Source organism: Coturnix japonica, chromosome 19 (assembly GCF_054131305.1).
Source record: "Coturnix japonica strain WE chromosome 19, WE-NBRP24, whole genome shotgun sequence".
Taxonomy (NCBI): domain Eukaryota; kingdom Metazoa; phylum Chordata; class Aves; order Galliformes; family Phasianidae; genus Coturnix; species Coturnix japonica.
In genome coordinates this window covers 10290918-10312570 of record NC_140681.1, presented here as the reverse complement: position 1 = coordinate 10312570, position 21653 = coordinate 10290918, and the positions used below count along the sequence as shown (strand labels likewise).

The window sequence follows — 21653 nt, the reverse complement described above, 5'->3', positions numbered from 1 at the left end:
CAAGCTCTTGCTGATGCTGGGAGAACATTTGAGGCCCAGTGGCAATGGGCCCATCCTGGGTCTGTCCCCTCTGTCTTCAGGGTGTTGCAGCCCCTGAAGATGCTATGGGAGCTGCTTTTGGTAGGGTCTGGATGGAAGTGGTTTGGAAATGCCCTCTGCAGGTGCTCCACCTGTTTGGGGATGAAGTGAAGAGGGGCTTTACCATGAAGATACTCAGTATGAGGGCAGGCAGACCTTTGGTTGTCCCTCTTTGGCTGTTATACATGATGCCAAATGGGTGACGGTCCCCACCAGGACTTGTCCTCAGTTGCAGACTGCAGTGTTGGTTTGGTCCCCACTTTCTTATGGAGCAGCACATGCTTGGAGGTAGATGGGGAAGCGACAGGGCCTTTGTATCATCCATGTCTATGCTGATGCAGAAGATCACACCTCATGCCATGGTGGTGGGGGGGGTGACTGCATTCTGAGGGGGCTGGAAGCGGGGCGGGAGGTCAGGAGCTTATCACTGCCATCAGGACCCTAGTGGGGCTGGGGCCGCCGTTCCCACCAGGAGCAATGATGTCAGGCGGCAGCAGCTCCGGGAGCAGGAAGCTGGATGCAGCCAGCGAGTCTGTCCTGCTGGCCTTCCCTGTGTGCTCCAGCAAACAATGCACCCGCAGCGGGGACCGTGCCAGCAGCGTTGTGATGGATGCTGGTCCCCATCGGTGTGGGGCTGCGGGATGGGGCTGGGGTCCTGACTTCTGCACAGGGGGTCTGCTGGAGGAGGTGGGGAGGAGCACACAGTGTGAGCCAGGGCTGCAGTTGGCATTGCTGTGGTTATAGGAATGCTACAGAGACGCAGTGGGCATGTCTGACCCCAGCTAGGCATGTGCACAGGGAAGAAAGGCCAGCAAGCCCTCCAAAGGTTGGTAAGAGCCTTAGAAAAGCCCTGGGAGAAAGGATGGGCTTGCAAGATGCTGGCTGGACCCATTTCAGCTGGGGTGGGGTGAACACTCACTGGTAGCACCCTGGTTGTTGAATCAAGCAGCAATTAAGCATGCATAAGAAAAGAATGGGCTACACTGTGAGATGCAGCTGGAAGCTGAAGACCCGCTATGGGATGGGGTCCTTAGGATGTAAGCCTCATCTCTGCCCTCATTCTCAGGCTGAGTTTTGCCCCCACAACACTGCCAGCATCCTCCATGCACCCCCATGCTTAGGTCAGGGTGAGGGCAGTGAGCGTGCACTCCTGGAAGGGTGATGGTGCTGGGCACTGTGCCCACTGGGAGAGGGACTTCCTGAGCGCAGCAGCTGAAGGATGGCCCCAAAGGCTGCAGCTCACCTCCACCCCACACAGCACACCCATGTTATCGCTGCAGCCAGTGTGAGGTTCCCCCCTCGGGCTGCATTTGCCAGCGGCTGGCAGCGATGCTTGAGCTGGTGCCGACAGGCTGGCTGGCATGTTTTCCCCTGGGGAGGCTTTAGCAGGAGGCTGTGCATTTCTGGGAATTGTGTCAGGCAGGGAAGGAGGTTATTGTTCCATCTGCAAGTGTGCAGTGCACAGATGAGATCAGGGCTCACTGCTCGGTGGTGGGACACCCGCGCTGCTGGCCCCACTGATGGGGAGATAAGCAGGGGATGGGTTTTATCAGTGGTGCCATCACTGCAAGGAGAGAGGGATGTGGTGAAACCCCAGCCACCCAGCTCTACTTGGCATCACGGTGCAGCTGGCATGAGTCAGGAGTGAGTCTGGGTGGTGTTAAAACAAGGAGGATGCTGCTGTCACCCCAGGGCTCTCCAGCACTCCGTTGTGCCGTGTTCCCATTGCCCCCAGTTCAGCCAACATCCTCAGGAATCCAGTTCCATCCCCAACCTGATTGCTTTCAGATTACTGCAAGGGGACCTGCTGTGCACAACAAGATGCAGATGTGCCAAAGCAACTTTTGCTCTAACCATGGGCAGGGGAGGCCAAGACTGCACTTCTGCCAGCATTGCACTTCTGCCTCGTGGCCGTAGTGCTCAATGGTGGGATCGTTTTGTGCAGCCCTGCACAGACGCTGTACTTCTGACCTCATGGTGCTGGGGATGGAGGGACCACTGCAGCCCCCAGCCCATGGCTGAAGCTCTGAGGACATCATGCTTTGGCAGGGCAGCTCAGGAGAAATTTCTGAGATATTCTGACATATCACTCTGTTGCCCCAGACCTCAATGCTGAGCCTCTCCTCTACCAAGATGCCCCCCTCCCTCTCTGCCAGCTTTTCTTTTCCTCCAGCCCCTCAGTGATCTCAGCCCCAGTCCTGTGCTGTGCTATGTCCTGGAGAGCACATAGATCCCATCCATCCCAAACTCCGGGACACAACAGCAGAGTCCTGTCTACATAACCACTGCAAAGAAGGGACTATGGGGTCAAAACTATTTTGCAATCCTTTATTACAAGTGAGGTGAGAGATACCAACCTTAACCCACCAGCTCGGTGCTGTGTTCAACCATCTTCCTTGGGAGAACACCTCCCTTCATGCACTTTGTCTTTTGTCAAAGAGAGACTGAAGAGGACAGAGGGGCACTGCCATCCGGATTGCTCCTACCACCCTGCTTGCAGGGACAACATAGGAAATGCTACATGGGAAAGCCCAGTGTGAGAGCCCAGGAGCCCCTGCCTTCCCACAGCAGACTTATCGAGGCACCAGTTCAGAGTGGCGCTTTCTATGGGCCAGAAGGGAAGTGCATACACACCAGACTCCTTGGGGTCAAGGATGCTGGGCAAGCAGAGAGCTGAGAGGCTGCAGGGGGCAGGGGAGGCAACCGGGGCGTGGGGAGAGAGCCACAAATAGCCAAATGAATGGCTTCAACTTCCTATGTTTCATGGAGGTGAATAAAAGGAGACAGAAAGGGGAGAGCAGAGTGACCTGAGCTCTCACGCACACATACCCAGTCCAGACCCCAGGGCACATTGGTGACCGATTGGCACAGCACGGTGCCAGCTACTTGTCCCTCAAGAACACATAGCACTTTATTATCCCCTCCTGTCCCATTATTATTTTGAACAGCAGCCAGATCATTAAAATCAGAAGGAGGAGATTTAGGGAACATCCAAAGTGTCTCAAAACTGTGTCCATAAAGCTGAAAGTCCAGGCTCCTCCCTGGGCTCAAGGGAACTACCACCACTTTCACATCTTCCTTTTCACACTCTGTTTTAAAGGGGGCAGGGGTGGATGACCAAATCCCACAGCTAAATCCTGCCTCGTGCAGAGCCACTGCGGGGGCTGCTCTGCTGGAGGGGCAGGATAGAGCTGGCAGTGTCCTTTGGGAGCCACACAGTTTTCTGCTGTGTTAGGAGGGACTGTGCCAGCAGACGAGGTATGGAGAGGTCCCTTGGCTTCTTAGGGGATGTTCTGCAAGACAGCAATGCAAGTCACCATGTGGGCCAAATTCTCTAGATTTCTGAAGTGTTTGTATGGAGAATTTTGGCCTCCAGGCTCGCACATTCCTAGTGCCAAGACCAGCAGGCCAAGGACATTGGGCATGTGGAGGAAGGAGAGGGATCCTTCCTTGGGTTGCTACAAGTTCACGTCTCTTGGGGATCAGCTCCCCCATCTCTTTCCTTTTCCCCTCCCAAATAGGAGCTGCTGTGGACTAAGGGAGGAATCACAGAGCAGCTCTGTGCTGGGAACAGCTTGGCTAACAGTGAAGAGGGCAGCGGGGCACTGGCATCGATGTATGCAGCCAGGTGGAGCCAGTCCAGAGCCAAAAGCAAACAACCAGCAAGGCCGGGAGCATCGAGCTGCTGCCAAGGCAGGCTCACAAAGGTAGCAGAGACAGGAGATGCAGAAAAACCCCTTCCCAAAAGCAGAGCATAGAGCAACTGATCCCATCTCCCAGCTGGGTGAGGCATGGAGTCTTATATCTCCTTGCTGTGCATCTTGAGATGGGTGTCTCATCCAGGGGCACCCAGACTTCCCATGACACCAAAGATAGGATCCCACAGACCTGGGCACACCCTAAGGAAGAGATGTTTGGGGACAGAAGTTCTATGGGGAGTCTCATGGTGGGTGGAGGTTCTTGTATTCCCCTTCTCCAAAACCAGACGGTAGGTTCTAACTAGATGGGGGCAAAGTGGATGGAAACAAGGGAAAAAATGTGTTTTTTTGACATGCATTACGATGATTTGAATCTATTGGCATTCAGGAAAACATACATACACCAAGTCCTAAATCTTCTGAGTGTCATTTGGGAAACACTGGAACCCAGCAGCAAAACCAGGTGAGATACTGTGGCTTTGCATTTTGCAACAAACTCTTCTCCCTGGAGCCTGTGAGGTGCCTCTCAGACACGCCAGGGTCACAAAGCCCCCTCCCAGCCTTTCCCCTGGGTCCAGCTCCAGCCGTAGTTTGGCCCCGTGCTCTGTTTTTAGCACATTCAAGTAGCTGCTTTTCACAAAGAGGTAAAGGAAAGTTCACGGATCCGCTGACAGATCAGCCCAAGCGGGAATTTCGCTGGGAATTCCTGCAATAGCAGGTTGGCTCCCGTGGAGGTGGAGTTTCCTCTGGATCTACCTCCACCCAGGCTCAGGGAGCGCTCCGACCACCGGCTCGCACTCGGGGGGCCGGGCTGAGAGACGCCACGTTGTTTCCCAGCCAAGGTCAGCCAGAAACCCTCCCCGCTCTATGAAAGCCTGTCCTGTTAACCCTTGGGGAGGGTGAGGAGGATGGAAGGGCCATGGCTCAGCAGCAGAGCTGTGCCCATCGCATCTCCCATCCAGCTGGTGTTTAGTGCAGCCCTGTCCCTCCAGGATGCCATCAGGCTGGGAGAGGATGGCCAACGTGGTGGGAGGCCGGCATTTGCAGGCAGCGGGGTGACAGGCTTCTCTCTCCGATGGGGTGATGGTGTTCGGTGTGAGTGAGCACTCTGGAATCTGAGACATGTCCCCAGCCATACTTGTGGTCAGGAACCATGTTCGCGTTGCAGTGATACAAACCACATTGACAGCGGCAGCGGTGTCTCTCAAGAGCTCTGCTGACGCCGAGGACCGGCATGACCCGACCCCACACAAGGGACCAGCCAGGGACCTCCAGAAGATCTCTTGGCTTCCTCCTATCTAGCAGAGATGGGCCAAAATAGCACCTCCTGCCCTATGACCAGACCCTGCCGAGGGACAGAGGCTTTTCGGGTGCTCCAAAGGCTCCAGACTGTGGGTTGGAGGGGATTTGTGTTTGCAAACATGAGACCCAAGCCAAGAAATTTCAAGGTAGTGCCAAGCATCGCATTAGGGAGAGGGGCTGCAGCTCAGGTTTGGGCTGGGGCCACCTCTGCTGGTTTGTGGGGCAACACAAAAGGTCTCTCGCACATCTGGGGAGCAGCTCTTGCTCAAGGGGATCCCAGATTTGTCCAACGCAGTGTGAGCTGCACAAAGCAACATCTTTCAGTACCAAAAATGCCACTGTGGCAGACAGCTATCCCCAGAGATTTAGCACCAATCTGTTCCATTCTCCCCACTACTGATTGAAACCCCTCGGTGAGTTGCTATAGGAGAAAGCGGGGTTGTGGCTGAGCTCAGGGATCCCTGCTTCCCAACATGGAATTCTGCATGGCCTCGTGTAACAAATCCCTGCAATTCAGCTGACTTGCAGCCTGCCAAGGCGGGACGCAGCAGCTATTTACCAGCATAATCAGGGCTCTACCAGCAGCAGCAAGGAAACAGCATCCAGCGCTCGCTGGAGCTGCAGCCTGCTCGTGTTTCTTCCCCTTTTCCTTCTCCCAACCACTGACACGTTGCATTCGGATGAAGTGGCAGCACAGGAGGCATCGCAGTTCTGCTCCTGCCAGGATCCAGCTGAGCAGAGCGGATCAGTGTTCGCAGTGAGTCCCAGGAGCAGACATTGCACAGCACCCCGGGGATGCACCGACCCTGCACAGTGTACGAGTGCCACCTACAGGGTGGCTCCAGATCCCAAACCAGATGACGGGTCCACGTTTCCCCCTGCACCTCATCACTCCTTGTTGTTCCTTCAGGCTGAACAGCCCCAAATCTCAGTGTAAATAAGCACGGTGATTAGCGATTGGGGTTGATTGGGGTTTGAGTGCTGCTGGAGCAGCTTGTTCGGTTTGGGGATTGCCACTACAGGAAACGTTGATCCAGCAGGAGGTGGGATCACCATCCCTGGAGTGTTTGGGGACTGTGGGGATGTGGCACTGAGGGATGAGGTCAGTGGGTGCAGCAGGGCAGGGTTGGACTTGGTGGTCACAGAATCACAGAATGACCCGGGTTGGAAGGGTCCTCAAGGATCATGTAGTTCCAACCCCCCTGCCTGGCAGGGCCACCAAACATACACCTTTACTACATCAGGTTGCCCAGGGCCCCGTCCAACCTGGCCTTGAACACCTCCAAGGACGGGGCATCCACAACCTCCCTGGGCAGCCTGTTCCAGGGCCTAACCACTCTCCTAGTGAAGAACTTCCCCCTAACATCCAACCTAAATCTTCCCTCTTTCAACTTCAAACCATTTCCCCGTGTCCTGCTATTGTCAGCCCTTTCCAAGAGTTTACTCCCCTCCTGGCAGTAAGTTCCCTTCAGGTATTGAAAGGCTGCAATGAGGTCACCTCGCAACCTTCTCTTCTCCAGGATGAACAAACCCAACTCCCTCAGCCTGTCCTCATAGGGGAGGTGCTCCAGCCCCCTGATCATCTTCCTGTCCCTCCTCTGGACCCTTAACAAAATCTCCATGTTTTTTTTTGTACTGAGGGCTCCACACCTGGACACGGTACAACAGATGGGGCCTCACAAGAGCAGAGTAGTGAGGGACAATCACCTCCCTATCCCTGCTGACCACCCCTCTCCTGATGGAGCCCAGGATCCCATTTGCTTTCCAAATGGGGGCTCATGGTCATGGGGCTCTTTCCCAGCCATAAGGATTCTATGATCCTTACACTGGTGGCTCACAGCCCATCTCACAGCTGCAGCCATCCATTAAGCTCAGCCCACCTGGCCAAGACCTGGGAGGGGTACACAAGGTTCACCTGTGGCAGGGGTGTGGGGAGCTTATAAAGGGCAGCACTAATAAAGGGCAGCACTTCAAGGTTGGAGGCTGAAGGTGTTAGGACTTGCTAGGGCACACCATGGGGCTGGAGTGAACTATGGCTGGGGTGTGCCAAGGTCAGGTGCCCAGCCTGGCCTATGGTGCCCCCCGGACATATGAGCTCAGCCCTAAAATGGCGGTGGGGGGGGGGGGGGGTGGAACGCGGCCTGCGGTTCCTCGGAGAGGCCGGACTACATTTCCCAACGCACCCCATCAGCGCAAAGCATGCTGGGAGTCGTAGTCCCTCCTCTCGGCCTTGCGCTGGGAGGAGGAGGGCGGGTAGGAGCGACTCGGACTACAAATCCCATCGTGCCCCGCGCGCCGCCCGTTCGGACTGCGGTAGCGGGGGTTGAGGTGGGCAACGGGAGCAACCGGCGTCCGTCCGTCCCTCCCCCATCACAGCCCCCGGGTATCGCCGCTACGGGGAGCGGAGCGATGGGCGGGGAGGAGGAGATCGTGCGTATCGCCAAGCGGCTGGACAAGATGGTGGCGAAAAAGAACGCGGTGAGTGGAGGCCTCCCCCCCATACACACATTGGGGAGGGGGCACCTTCCCATAGAGCCGCGTTATTTGGGGCGGGGGTCCCTGTTTTAAGGGCCGGCTCTGTGTTCCCATTCTAAGGGTGGGGGCTCAGCCCTGCCCCCTCCCCAGGCCTGCAGGTATCAAGGCCTTTCCCCCCCCCCCCCCATCCCCTTATGCCCTCCGTCCCCATTGCAGTGCGGTTAATCCCACCCTATTCTACCAGCCGTCTGTTTGGGATGGGAGGGCACTGTGTTCTCTTTATGAAGCCCCTCTACCCCCATATTGTGCCCCTCTACCCCCATATTGAGCCCCCCAGCCCGACACCTTGCAGCTCTCTGCTTCCTTAGTAGTCAGAACTCCTTTCTTACCCATTCTCTTTATGGGGGGGGGGGAAATCCTTTTGCATCCCCACTGCATCCCTGGACACATCCTTAGGTGACCCCCAGTGCTTCTGTATCGCCCTCCTGCAGCCCTGTCCTATAGATAAGCTTCTGCTTATCACCATCAGCCTTTAGAGCACAAGGGTTTGGCCATGCTGCTGTCTGCCTGCTGTGGGTCCCATGGGGTGTGAATGGGGTCCCTGCAGTGGGGAGGGAGGGACTGATGGGATGTGTCAGCTGCTGCTTTTCTCAACAGCATCAGCAGTACCATGGAAGCAAACTGGGTGCAAGAAGGGCTTTACACCTGGGTTTGGACCGAGGGGTGGGAGGTGATGGGTGAGGTGGGGAATGGATTAGGGGAATGAATGTTGGGTTATGGGGCATTAGGTGCAGCTGTGATTGGTGAGCTTCTGGGTGTTGGACTGAACGCTGGTACCTGTGTAGCTGTTGTACCAACAGGAGCATGTGCTTGGGCTCAGTGCAGCCTGTGATGTCTGTTCCTGTTGATGGAAGGTTTGCTACGCCGTTGTTGAAATAGGAAAGAATTAACTTTGAATTTGCTTCTGGGCTTCACTGAGAAAGAGGCAGCTTCTTAACGGAGTGGTATGCAACCTTTCCTCTTGGTTGGCTTTTCATCTGTTTATTTTGTATTAGCTAATTTGCAAACTCTTCCTGCAGGGAGATTGCCTGGAGTACCTGTTTGTTGCTCTAGTTTGTGTGTGGATCCCTATTGGCTGCCGTTTCCCCCATGTGTGGCTCCACTTCTGATAACAGAAGCACGAATCACCGGGTCTTTTTGTATGTTAAGGGCTGGATTTAATGGAGCCTTTTTACTGTTGGAGGAACTGAAAGGTCTGGACCTGCCTGGATGGGGAGCTGCTCATTCCTGGGTACTGCTATGTGTGGCTTATGCTGGTGTGAGTTGCTTCTGTGTGTGCTGGAAGCTTTCCTTCTGCTTTCATTTGGCTTTCTCAGTCTCTGTTCTCTAGGGTGGCACTAGCAGCCTGATTGCTTCCTGCAGTGGATGAGAAACAGCCCTTGTGCACAGAGAATGCAGGACAGTCTGTCCGTGTCGCTACAGTGATGGGCCCTATAGGTCTTGTGCTGCAGGTGGGCTTGAAGTTGTTAGTGTTGGAAGTGAGCTGTTGGATGTGGACACTGGAAGGCCTTGTTTGATAGAAGAGGGAAAGGAGGAGTTGGCTGAATGGAGGTAGGCTTGTTGTGGCTCATGTTGCTGTCCTTGCCTTTTGTCTTGTACTACCAATTTTAGGCACCTACAAGGTTGCGAGGCAGATTTTCTGGATTATTATGGGATGTGAAGCTGGTACAAGAAAACCTTATATAATGAGTTTCAAGCAACCAGCCCCTTAGCTTTGCTGCTTGATGCTTTGCTCTTAGTACCAGCTGCTCTCAGCAGAGGGGGGTGGCAGTGTTTCCACTGGGAAGTGGCCACATGGAGCTTCAAGTAGTAGAAAGAGGATGCAGGTAGCTGTGGCTCTAGGCAATGCTTTTGAGATGTAAGTGGGTGACTTGAGTTCTTGCAGCTCTGCTGATCTCTTTTTACAGCCTAATGTCAATAACTGGCACTCACAAAACAGTTGGATAGAATTAATCCTGCAAACCAGATGGGTGCTGAGGTGGCATTTGTGATTCAAAGTGTATTTTTCAGGTGTTAGAGGTCCTAAACTTGCCAGGTGAAGGTAGTGGCCTAATGCTCAGCAGCCTTGATGATGTTTTAAGGAAGAATTGTTGTCTTTGATTTCAGCTTTCTAAGTTTATTCCCAGCTGTTGCATTTATTTACTGAAAGCTGAGGCACCCATTCTCTATATCTTTTCTTTTCCAGGATGGTGCAATGGATTTACTAAAGGAGCTGAAGAGTATGCCCATGACTTTGGACTTACTGCAGGTGAGTTGCACAGTTAGGGTGCAGAGCTGAAGTCTGTCTCTGGATGAGCTCAAGACGTTGTGTAAATGAGTGTAGTAATTTACTCTGGCTTTTTGCTTTACTCCAAGCATCAAAATAAATATTACCTCTAGGAAACAGCTCTGCACCTCAGTGTTGGACTGACAGTGAAACAGCTTTAGGCCACACTGTGCTGCCTGAAGTTTGTGCACAGCTGATGAGGCAGTTAATCAAATTCCTTCTTAGTTGCTCAGAATAAAAGGGAAGATGTAATGGACAGTGTGCTGGGGGAAGAAGTTCTTTAAGTCTTTGTAGTGGTGATATTTAGGACATCAGGGAGATGTACAGAATAACAATTCAGAGATTAAGATGCACATTTGGGATTCTTTCACTCTAAACTTAAATGACTCGGGTGTGTAGAGGAGGCTTTGGGAATGATGGGATGCCTGGTTTGTGATCAGTCCCAGCAAGCTGGGCACTGCCATCCCTTGTTTTTGGGTTTGAAAAGAGCAGATTGCTCTGGGAACCCGTGGATATTGTGTCATTATTTTGACTTTGCTTATTTCTGATTTCAGCTGGTAACAAATAACGTATCTGTTCTTGAATAATTCACATGCATGTTCACTTGCAGTCCACCCGCATTGGTATGTCAGTGAATGCACTGAGGAAGCAGAGCACAGATGAAGAGGTAATAGCTCTTGCCAAATCACTCATCAAATCTTGGAAAAAACTTCTAGGTAAGAAAATAATCACTTTCCTATCAGATTCCACTTATGAAGGTGCTGGTTTTATCAGGAGGACTTGTGCATCCACATAGAACATTCTAGCAAACCAACCTTGAAAATTGCATTGGGTTTCATCTACTGCCATGCATACTGGTTGTTCAAGTTCCTGTTGTCAACCTAATGGCTAGTTAGCTGGAAAAGCTTCAGAACTATTCTAATATGATAATGCAACATTAGTTATAGAAACAATATCTGTACTCTTAACCTGACTTGTGTGCTAGGTGGCATTCATACAGCATGTGCTGTCAGCCTCGTACCTCAGCTTAGAAAGAGAAATACTGGAATGGATTTTGGGTGATGACTTGGAGAAGGATCTCAGTTTAACAACTTGCAGACAAATTCACATTGTTTTCTGCTGGAGGGGCTTTCATGGTGGTTGGCACTGAGCAGAAGCGGCAACTGGGCTTTCCACATCAGAGCTGATGCGTGTTGGCTTGGCTCAGACAGTTTGCCTCTGGATGAAACTAGTTCTACAGTGTAATGAGAGTCATCTTCAGGGCTGTGCTCTTGGCTTTCAGCAGCACTTCGGAAGTGCAAGACTCCCAGAAGGACCAGCCCTTACTGGCCCTTCAGATGATGTTGGCTTGAAATACTGCATGTGGTGACACTTGAGAGAACTTCATCTAATCTGTACTGGGCACTCAGGTTCTTTGAAAGAAACTTTTGTGATGAGGCAGGTCTTGTGAGGAAGCTTATCTGTTGTGGAGAGAAGGTGACTGATCCCTGCTTTCTGGTTTGGTGGGGAAAGGTTTTGTTTAAGTTAGCTTCTTAAAGGCAAGGAAGAGGTCTGCATGCAAGGCTATAAAAGCTTTCTTGGTCTTTTTAAAATTCTTTTTGTAGAATAATTTGCCTTGGGCTAATACTGTGAAGTCATTGCTTAGTATATGCAGGGTTGCAGCATACAGAGCAGTTCTGAACAGTGATGCATCCAAGTTTGCTTTTTCTTTTTGTCCAAATTTAGATGCTTCAGAGGAAAAAAGTGAGGAGAAGAAGAAAAACCTGTCCTTGCCAACATCTTCCTCAAAGGAAACTGGTAACTCAAGAGACCAAAGGTAATGCTTCCCTTTAGCTGGGGATGGTACTGTTATCTCATTTGAATATTTTCTTAGCATCTTGAATTTTCACTTTTAAGTATCTCAGCTGGGGATTTTTGTTTGCATAAACTCCTGGTCAAGGCTCACTAGGAGTCTAGGCTTCCTCAGTGGTGAGCTGTGTGGTGTGTTTAATACCGAACTGTTATGCAGACAGGTATTCCCTTCTCCAGGGCGTGGATGGGTGAAAGATCTGTTGTAGTTTTAGCAGGGTTAGGAACTGAGTTAGTGGTTGAGGTAAGAGCTTTTGAGCATCCCCTTACAGCTAAAGGGAGGCAGCTGGCTCTTCTGTGTAAGGCCAGGAGCTCAGGTGGAAGCACTTGCCTTTCCCCTTCCCCAACAGGCCCAGCTGACAAGTATTACAGAGTTGTCTGTTTAATCCAGGAAGCAGTACTGTAGTTGAAAGAAAAAGGGAAACTTCAATGGGGTCTTGGCTGTAGGTAGTGAGACAACCCTCCCCTTCTTTCTTGGGCAGATGGTTGTCATAGGATGTGTGGAATGAAGCCTCCTGGTTTGTACTGCTACCCTTACACTGTGCCTTGAGGGTATGCTGCAGCTACTGCTGGTTTTTCCCTTGATCCTTGATGTATGTTCCTTCACCAGCCTTTTGAATGGCAAAGCATCCCCTTGATCGGTGAAGGATAAACAGAAGCAAAGGGAGGAGCTTAGCACAGATCCAATGTAGTGGTGAGCTCCTGATGTCAGGCTGAGCCAGGCTCTTTGCAGAGTGCCGTGCTTATTCTCCAGTGCTGCAGAATGAACTGTTAATCTGCCTTGGAGGAAAAAATATATATATATTAGCAGCAAGGAGTTCTTGGCTTTGCTCTTTGAAGTGTAGGCTGTGATGAAAGGAGCTTGACTTGCTGCTCAGTACATGCATGCAGGTTCAGATGAGGCTGCTATCAAAGCACCAGAGAGATCAGCTTGTATTCAGATACTTCAGCCACTTATTTTGATAGATTTTGGCTACACCTTCCTCTTCTGTCAGGGAGAAAAGCCCAAATAGCTCTTGGCTTGCAGTTTCTCTTACTTTCTGGAGTACAGATGTAGCAGTCCCTCTGTAGTGACTGGAGAGCTAATGCTGCTATAGACCTGCAGGCTTTGAGCCAGCCGGCATGGGGCTGGCACCTGCATGATTGCTGTATTACTGTAATCCCCTGTGCTGTAGTACGTTCAGCCATTACAGTAGTACATCTTAATGGACAATGTCTAATGTTTTTCTGGCAGCTTTTTCTGGGCCTCTCTGAAGCTTTTATTGGGAAGTTTTGGATCTGTGGCCTTAATTCAGCTCTTCCGTGAGATTTTTTTCTTCCAATTCAGCCCTGAGTTGTGTTTATAATCCCTGGCTGTTGCTTTGCACCATTTGGTTCTAGCATAGATGTTTGTTTTTTGTGTGTGCATGAACTTTTGTTGTCTGGATAGATTTACAAGCTCCTTCTCCTGTTTAACAGGAACAGTGTGAACCGCAAGGATTTCCTGAAATAAGTCTTCTAGGTGTGTTTGAGGTCTATTTCCCACTATTCTAATTATAAACTAACTTTTGAAGCTTAATAAATAGCTCTCTGTCCAGCTTTTGGAACAGCTCAGGAGCCTGTTTGGTCTAACTCAGGAGTGATCAGTTGTTATGTTTTCTCTTGTCATATATTATGATTCTATATGCAGTGTAAATTCTATTGAGTATTTTTAGCTCTTTGGGCACCTAATAAATGTGTTTCTTAGGAGCTTGTTGCAGTGCTGACCGGTAAAACTAGCTAGCAACAAGTCTGTATTCACTGGGTAAGAGCGTAAGTGAGCTGACAATAGAATGTTCAAAGTGCTTTTATTTCATCTGAGAGAGAAATGAATCTTCCAGCTCTGCTTTGACTCGCAGCATGCTGAAGGTACATGGTGGGCCCTTCTGAATAGGGCCCAGTGAGGTTCTGAGCTGTGGCAATCCAGCAGCTCTGATGATGATCTGAGGGCTTCGAGGCACTGCAGAGCCAGACAGGATTTTGACTTGGCAGCAATGGGATCCCTGTGCTCAGTTCCTGAGGCTGTCTGGCTCTGTGCACACAGCTGTGGGTTCAGAAGGCTTCCAGCTCAGCTCTGCCCTGCTGTGGGCTAACTAATCCCTTCCCTGGCAGTGCAGTGGAAGTGCTTGTTGATGAGAGATTTGTCAGGGCAGAAAGCTGGCAGTAGTGTCCCAACTTCACAGTGATGTTCAGCCCCTTGTATCTAAAGGAAACATGGCCAGTGTGGTGTGACTGAAATCTTCAGGGTTTCTTATTTTTCTTCTCTTACTGCATTGATGTTACCCAGACACTGGCAATAAATACTGTGCGTTTTATGGCCCAAACACCAAAGTCAGAGCAATCTCTGTTGAAAAATTGGCTGTTCTATTGCCTACATATAAGGAGGGCAGGACAGGGAAGAAAGATCTATAAAGTCATCTGGGAGTCGTAATAGCCCCATGCAGTAATTGTGAAGCTAGCTCTGTGTGCAGATGTTAGGCTTTATGGGTAAGATGCTTCAGCACTGTGGGTGTACCCCAAGCTGAGCTGCTCCATGGAGTTACACACTGCAGTGTGGGGTGGTGGCTGGGTGCCCTCTGGCTCTCCTGGCAGAGGAGCTGGTTGATACAGTCCCTGCAGGCAGGTGTTTGCATTTCCCTGACTGTGCCTACAAGTGCTTGCAGGTGGAAAATGGAGGTTGTTTTTGCAAGGGATGTAAGTGGTTTTTATTAGTCCTGTGTCCACCTGGCGACTGTGTGAGCTGCGTGATGTGTAGGGGTGCTCTGAGTAATCAGAGGGGGGGAAAAAAACCTCTTACTTGTTTTGCTATTTCTTTTTATATATCAGAGCTGAAGGAGCCATTTTCTTCTGAGCACAGCTTGCTCTGCAGAGCCTTGTGTAGGCTTCTCTGAATACAGAGAGCCTGTATTCCCTTCCCACTGCTTCTATCTCAGGGGTGAAGGATATCTCAGGAAGTTCTGAACACATTTGAGTTTGATGGGGTGTCCTGTGGCTTTGTAATACTTGCATTTGATGCCTGGTGGTTTAGCACCTGTGGCTTGTGTCCAGTAACTAATTGGTTTGCAGACCTGCTTCACAGATTAAACTTCAACTTACCACCAGCAGATTCCACTGGAGAGCTCCTATCTGGGTTGCTGGTGTTGGTTGCTGTGTTGCACTATGTGCTGGTTTGGAGCATGTCTTTACACTGGTATCCTCTGACTGTTTTGTGTTATAATTAACAGGATGTTTGGCCACATGCCTGCTGATCCCTTCTCTGCTCTCAGTGACCTGAACTGAGACATTCTGACAGGTGAAGTTTCTCTTTTAGCTCCAACAAAAGGCAGGAGCCTCCGAAGACCCCGACAACCCCCAAAATCACCACCTTCCCCCCGGCACCCATCACCTGTGATGCTGTCCGCAACAAATGCAGAGAGATGCTGACAACAGCTCTGCAGGCTGATGGTAAGTGCTGGGTGAAACCCTACATGGCCTGAAATGCTTCTCAGCTCCCAATGAGTTCTGACAACCTCTGGTTCAGTACCAAATTTGGATCCTCTTAGATACGCTTTTCTGAAGCAGTCAAAAGACCGTTGCAATCAGATTGGTTTGCCATCACCCTTTTGTCAGACTAGCTGATGTTGCAGCAGCTATTGATACTTGCACAGGGACCTGATGTGTCAGGCAATGGCAGTTAAGAACTTGGGGTTGTGTTGTCTTCTCTTCTTCAACCTGGGTGGGTGGGTCTGGCCAGAAGTTTGATTTTCAGGTGCGCAGGTATTTGCTTCCCTTTCTAGGTCTCAGTCTTACCTGATTGCTGTAAAGTGAAGCTGTCATCTCTGCCTATCCTTGGGATGCAAAGTGAAGCTGTAACTCAATATACGGAATGTGTCGGTAATGGTGCTTATGCCAGCTGCCTCCTGCACTTAGACTCTCCTGTACATGCGGCCTGGAGCTGCTTAAATACTGTGGTCCTCTGTGGACCTGGAATAAAATAAGCTTCTCTTCCACTCAGAATGTGCTCTCTAAAGACAGAGGCAGCTGCAGGTGCTCAGCATCTCTAGAAGTCAGATTTTAAACACCTGAAACTGATTGTGTACTTGAGACCAAGCTGCAGATCCTTTTGGAAAACTGGGGTCAGTCTAAGCACTGCAGTTTTATTAATATGAAGCCAGGGAATGTAGACAGCAGATGGAGAGGTTCATACAGTCATTATTTCTAGCCTTTCTGTGTGTGTGTGTGCTGCATTATATACCCTGTGTACCTCATAGAAAGAACTCTTTCCATGTGAAGCCTGGGAAGCAGTTCCCTCAAGTCTGTTGCTAAGCTCAGCCCTGCTCTGCTTTCCCCTGCATTGTGGTGTTGGTTAACATACCCAGTGTATAAGCTGATAACAGTTTTTGCTCTCTGTGATGCTGTTTAATTGGCAAAAAGTAGCATGTGAAAGAAAAGGGGAGGAAATGAACGTTTGACTCTAATGCTGCATGGTTTAGGCTCCATTGGCTTTATGAGGAGAGCTACTTCTCATTGACACCAATTTCTGCTGAGAATGAATTCCTTCCAGTTTGACCTCAACTGTGGCAAAAATACATTGGATACAGGGAAAGTTATTTTTTGAGGACCAGCTCCTTGTTAGCTCTGTGGAGTGTTGTGGAGTGCAGGCCATCTAGGAGACAGATGGAGGGCATAACTGGCTGGATTTGTCTGCTTTTGTCACTGCTCTTCTGGAAAGGGTCAGAGGGTGCTTAGAGCAAAGGCCAAGATGCCATTTGGTGGAAGGAGCATGTAAGCCAAAATAGCAGGCTAGATTTGTGTCTTCAGTACTGAACCCAGGGACCCTTTCCTAGTTGGAAATCATTGATCTCTTGTTTCTCTTTGTCTTTCAGATGACTATATTGCCATTGGTGCTGACTGTGAGCACATAGCAGCTCAGATTGAAGAATATATCCTTGCTGTGCTGGGCTTTCTTAAGGGCCTGCATGTCTCCAGGCCGTGAAACGAGCACAGAGGAAAAAGGGGGCACTGTCTGTGTTGACACAGTTGGTATGACTGTTGGCACTGTAATGGGTTTGTAAGTACCAGTTTCTCCTTCCTATCAAAACAGTATTTCCTGCTTCTAAATGCATTCAGCAGCCCTGTGCCTCTCTCTTGAGAGCATTGTGCTGATATCAGGGAGAAGCAATGGGGAAGACAGCAATGAGTATGCAGTTGCATGTCGATTCGAGATAAGCCAAGACTTGCTTGGTTTGGGGGCTGTGGGGCAGGAGGTGCAGCTGTACTCTGAGTGTGGGGTTTTATGTCCGCTTTGCTGAGAGAGCGGGTTGAAGATTGGTGATCAAATAGCAATAGCCGTGCTGTTCATGAGCGGTGTAGGTGGTGGTTGGAAGCCTTTGGGTTGACTGCAAAGTCCTTAACTGCCATGTACGCATATACCAAGACATCAAGAACACTGACATGAAATACAAAAACCGAGTGAGGAGCCGCATCTCCAACCTGAAGGACTCCAAAAATCCTGAGCTGAAAAAGAATGTGCTCTGTGGGGCCATTACCCCCGAACAGATTGCAGTGATGACCTCGGAGGTGAGGAAGCCCAAGCAGGGTTTGTTTCTTGCAGGGAAAGTGTCACATGGTGGATTAGATTTGAAGCAAGTGGCTGGTCTGCTTGCCAGGGTTGCAGATTTCTTAGCAGCTGCTACCAGAATGCATGGGGAGGGTGCTGGCAGTGGTGATTGTAATGTGGAGATTGCTCTGAAGTTCCATCGGAGCATCCCAGGGGTCTGGATATGAACAAGTAACTGAAAGTGAAAAGCTTTCTGTCTTAATACCCATCTGTTAGGCTGTTCTCTCCCACTGACTCTCTTGAATGTGGTGGTAAAACTGGACAGATGTGACTTTATTGCTTTTTTTGAAAGGAAATGGCCAGTAATGAGCTGAAAGAGATTAGGAAAGCCATGACGAAAGAAGCGATCCGGGAGCATCAGATGGCCAAGACAGGAGGGACGCAGACAGACCTCTTCACCTGTGGGAAATGCAAGAAGAAGAACTGCACCTACACCCAGGTTAGGCTTCCTGCTCCCCCAGCCTCCTTGGCATTGAGCTCTGCACAGGAAACGATCTGTCATGGTCTGGAGCTCTCACTGCTTCTCAGCACGCCATGCAGCATGGCAGAAACTTTGCTGCTGGTGGGGAGAAGCTTTTGGCATGCTCAGTGCACTCTAAAATACAGCACTGATGCTTTTGGGGGCATCTTTTGTTGGAGCTTGTGTAACTTCGTGCAAATGCTGCTCTATGGAAGAGCTGGGCTTGTGCAGTGCCAAGGAATGTCACACTAAGAGTGTGTCAGTGCTGCTTGCTGAGCATCCTGGGGGAGCTGCATGTTGAAAGTAGGTGCAGGGAATGTGGAGGTTCAGGAAAAGGAGGAGTGGGTTGTATAGAAGAAAGATGGCAGAAACTAAAGTAGGCACGTGGATGGTATTAGAAGCACAAATTAACCATGTAGGTAAGTTGTGGATGAACAAATCCAAACTTGTTTGAAATAAAAGCATTAAACAGTGGTGAGAGGCCTAGCTCTGAGCATGGCTCAGTAAGTTGGCTTGCAGAGCTGCCTCATTTGTGTTGGCAGTGTGTGGAACTCAAGCTTCACTTGTAAGCTGGAGTCTGACTGCTTGGAATTGGGGCAGGTCACGGCAGCGTCTTCTAAATAGAGATAATCAGAACACACTGGCATTGGTGTGTTCTATGCCTGAGGTAGGTGAACTGGCATTTATGAAAGCATTCAGAGCCAGGCAGTAACACTGGATGAGAATTACAGAGCTCAGCTATCTGGTGTTCTTGAGGAACGTGTTTAGTTTGCACGACGCAAATGCTGTGCCTCTTGCATGTTAGGTAATTACACATGTAGATCACCATAATTACCCCCTTGGCATAGTTCTTCTGTCTGATTTGCTCAGGGAATGCCAATATTTTGGTGCCTTGTGGAACTCAAATGCCATGAAAATCTGATTATATATTTTTTCCTAGCAAACTATGTGTTTCTGGCAAGGGCTGGCCACATCTGGGTTAGATATCAGTTCTTTAATGACTCAAATAGAAAGCAGACTGGAAATGTGCAGAACCTGGTAACCCAGAGTATATTTCTGTGAGGCCAGGACGCAGGACTGGTCTGTAAAAGGGAATGGCTTGAGTGCTTTTTTATGTGTTCCTGTGGAGCACGTGCTTGATGGGCTGAGGGTTTTGTAGTCTCCCAGCCAGCTGCATCCCTTCCCGGGGTGCAGCACGGCTGTGGCTGTGTGCGCTGCCAAAGCCACCCACTAAGAACGAGGGGTGAGGAGGGAAGGCTGCTGCCCCAAAACCAGTTGCTCAGATGGTGTCAGGACTGTTAGGCAGTGCCTCCACAACTGTGTCTGGTGAGGTATCCCTCCAGTTCTTATCAGTGGCCTTTCAGTGCCAGAGCTTTCAGCTGCTCTGGTGTTTACCCACTGTGCCCCGGGCGTGCTGGCAGGCGGCTGTTGATGATGCTTGTCTAATTTGCTGTAATATAAGCAGACACCGTGAAGCTTGGTTTAGCTGCAGGATCTGCGAGTCTCCTAAGGGTCTCAGAACATGTGTGTGGATGTGTAAATTTGTGTGTAAAACAATAACCAGATTCATTTTACAGGGAAGTTCTTTGCACTCCCAACCCTTGATGTCTTGATTTCTGACAGTGTGACCAGATGGCCAGCATGAATCCCTTGGTTGCTGGGGGGGGGAGCAAGGAGCTGCTTTGTGACCCATGTTGTAAGGTTGCATACAATGCTCAGCTCCCCTTTCCTTTGTATCCTCCCCCAGGTGCAGACCCGCAGCTCCGATGAACCCATGACCACCTTCGTCGTGTGCAACGAGTGTGGGAATCGCTGGAAGGTAGCACACCAAGGATATTACTGGCACTGAGGGGTGTTAAGGGTAGCTCTACCCACGGTGCTGCAGATGCTTAGCTGCTCTCCTCAGATGTGCTTGCCAAATGCTGGCTGGCTGTAGCGAGTGATCTTTTCCTCCCAGCACAGAGGCAAGAGCTCCTGGGTTCATCCCATCTCTGCAGACCAGCTGGGGCTGTGTCTCACTTTTCATTCCCTCTCTCCTTCCTCACATTCCCTCTTCTGCCATGACCGGTTTCACAGTGCTTTTCATGCTCCCTCTGCCACCCAAGAGATGGTGGTGATGACATTGTGTAGGATTTTAAAGCTGCTTTTATACTGTGTGCAGAGCTCGGATGTGAGCAGAAATGGCACTGCTACAGAGTGCCAGAGCCACAGCTGAGAGATTCAAATAGGAGCTCCATTTAGCCCTTAGTGTGGGGGCTGAGCCCTGCCTCCAAAGGATCCCCGAGCCCTTGCCTGCTTCAGAAACAAGACCATCACCCAGATCCTTATATTCTAGGCAGAAAGCGCATGACCTGCAACTCCCTTAGTGAGGTTTTCTAATCGGGGTTTAAACTCCCTTCTCTTGCAGTTCTGCTGATATGTGCCATGGCCCAAGAGCGGCAGCCAAACGCAGATCTGAGTGCAACCTCCATACGCCAGCTCCCACGGCAATTGTGTATTGTGTCCCAAGTGAGTTTGCATTGTCACACGTACTGAGAGAGCAGCTGCAGGGAGGCCTGCCTCTCTGTTTGGGCCTCGGTGGAGAGCCACAGTAGTGGGCTGACAGTGGCAGGAGAGCTCACTAAACACACTTAGTCATTATTTTTCTCATCTAAGCGAGTATGGTCACTTTTACTTCAAAACTAATATTAAACATTTTTGTCAGTTTCTGACTTTTATTTGAACTGCATGTGTGCAGCACTTTGCATTTGTTGTAGGGCTGCATAGGGGCTCAGAGAATGGTATATGGATGGGTGAAGACTGATCCACTCCTGGACCATGAGACAGCAGAAAGCTGCTTGTAGGTGGACCATCAGTGTGTGAAAAGTTGCTTCTAGCCAACTCTTAAAAGCTGGAACGTTGGGCTGAATCCTGGTGTGGCTGGGTAGCAATCCTGGCTCTCCTTACCAGGCTGAGACCCATTGATAGAACAGAACTTTTGGGGCACTTGATGGCATGCAGCTGTTAAGAACAGTTGGATGGTGTAGCATTCTTGTCAGTTTTGCATGGTGTGAGATATCTTGTGAGATCATGTTTTTAAACACCAACAGCCCAAGCTGCTGCAGAGATGATATCAATAATGCTGCTCTCCACATTGTAACAGACTGAAAACAAGGTGACTCCAGCCACCAGAAAAACCAAGTGGTTGATTTGGAGGAGCAGGGCAAGGAGACCCGAACAGCCAGGAGCTCCCTTAACATCTGGTTTGGCAGGAGGAGCCCAGCAGATCGTTGCTGTTCCTGCTGAATGAGCTGCTCCCCCTGGCTGTCTGCTCCTGATTGCCATTGCAGGGAATGTTTGAGGTGAGCTTGTAGCTGGTGCTTGCAAGGGGGATTAGATGAGATGAGACGAAGAAAGCTAGTTGCAAAAGCAAGCTTCAGGTGTGAGCTCTGGAGATGTGACTTTGGTGGGGACCTGCAGGACCAGGCTGTTGGTGGGAGGATAACTGCAGCCTGCCTTTCAGTAGTGTTTGATCTTGCTCTAAGACTTAGAACCCTTCTTTTCTTCTGGGTTTCCTGGCTTCTAGCTGAGGTGATGCAGCATTCCAGGGATCCCCCTGCATGGTCACTTCTGCTCTTGTCCTCATAAGAAGTACAGGGGCATTTGCAGTCACATCAATGGGATTGCTCCCCTGTTTCAGAGTGAAAAAGCAAGCATTTCCATTGGCTTTTCAGCCTGCCAGACAGCAGACATTCAGCAGAGACCTTGGAGATGTTGAGAGGGGAGTAAGCAGCCACATGAAAGTGACGGGAAACGTGCTTGCAGCCCCTTTGAGAGCTGTGTTCCTCTCGAGGCACTGATCCCAACAGG

At 50.3% G+C, this 21653-nt stretch overlaps 1 protein-coding gene across 11 annotated transcripts; it reads left to right on the top strand.

Annotated features, from left to right (window-relative positions):
• Positions 1 to 7388: 7388 nt before the first annotated feature.
• On the top strand, positions 7389 to 20527 carry TCEA2 (transcription elongation factor A2). 11 transcript variants are annotated; one of them, XM_085519723.1, is made up of 12 exons: positions 7389 to 7556; positions 8633 to 8844; positions 8930 to 9164; positions 9799 to 9861; positions 10490 to 10595; positions 11605 to 11695; positions 15056 to 15189; positions 16611 to 16667; positions 17150 to 17304; positions 17637 to 17783; positions 19552 to 19623; positions 20212 to 20527. In XM_085519723.1, the coding sequence occupies exons 3-12, from the start codon at positions 9159 to 9161 to the stop codon at positions 20218 to 20220; spliced, it is 840 nt and encodes a 279-aa protein (XP_085375849.1). In that variant the 5' UTR covers positions 7389 to 7556; positions 8633 to 8844; positions 8930 to 9158; the 3' UTR covers positions 20221 to 20527. The 11 variants fall into 11 exon arrangements, 10 of the variants coding, with proteins under 10 accessions (XP_085375849.1, XP_015737571.1, XP_015737570.1 ...); XM_085519726.1 differs by lacking the exon at positions 8930 to 9164 and adding an exon at positions 15522 to 15618 and having other exon boundaries at positions 7513 to 7556; positions 8633 to 8806; XM_085519724.1 differs by lacking the exon at positions 7389 to 7556 and adding an exon at positions 8399 to 8557.
• The last annotated feature ends 1126 nt before the right edge of the window (positions 20528 to 21653 follow it).

Coding starts and splice junctions, on each gene's coding strand:
- TCEA2 (XM_085519721.1), top strand. CDS start 8,755: ATGTTAAGGGCTGGATTTAATGGAGCCTTTTTACTGTTGGAGGAACTG. Junction 15,190..16,610: donor AACAGCTCTGCAGGCTGATG/GTAAGTGCTGGG, acceptor TTTGTCTTTCAG/ATGACTATATTGCCATTGGT. Junction 16,668..17,149: donor AGCAGCTCAGATTGAAGAAT/ATATCCTTGCTG, acceptor ACTGCCATGTAC/GCATATACCAAGACATCAAG.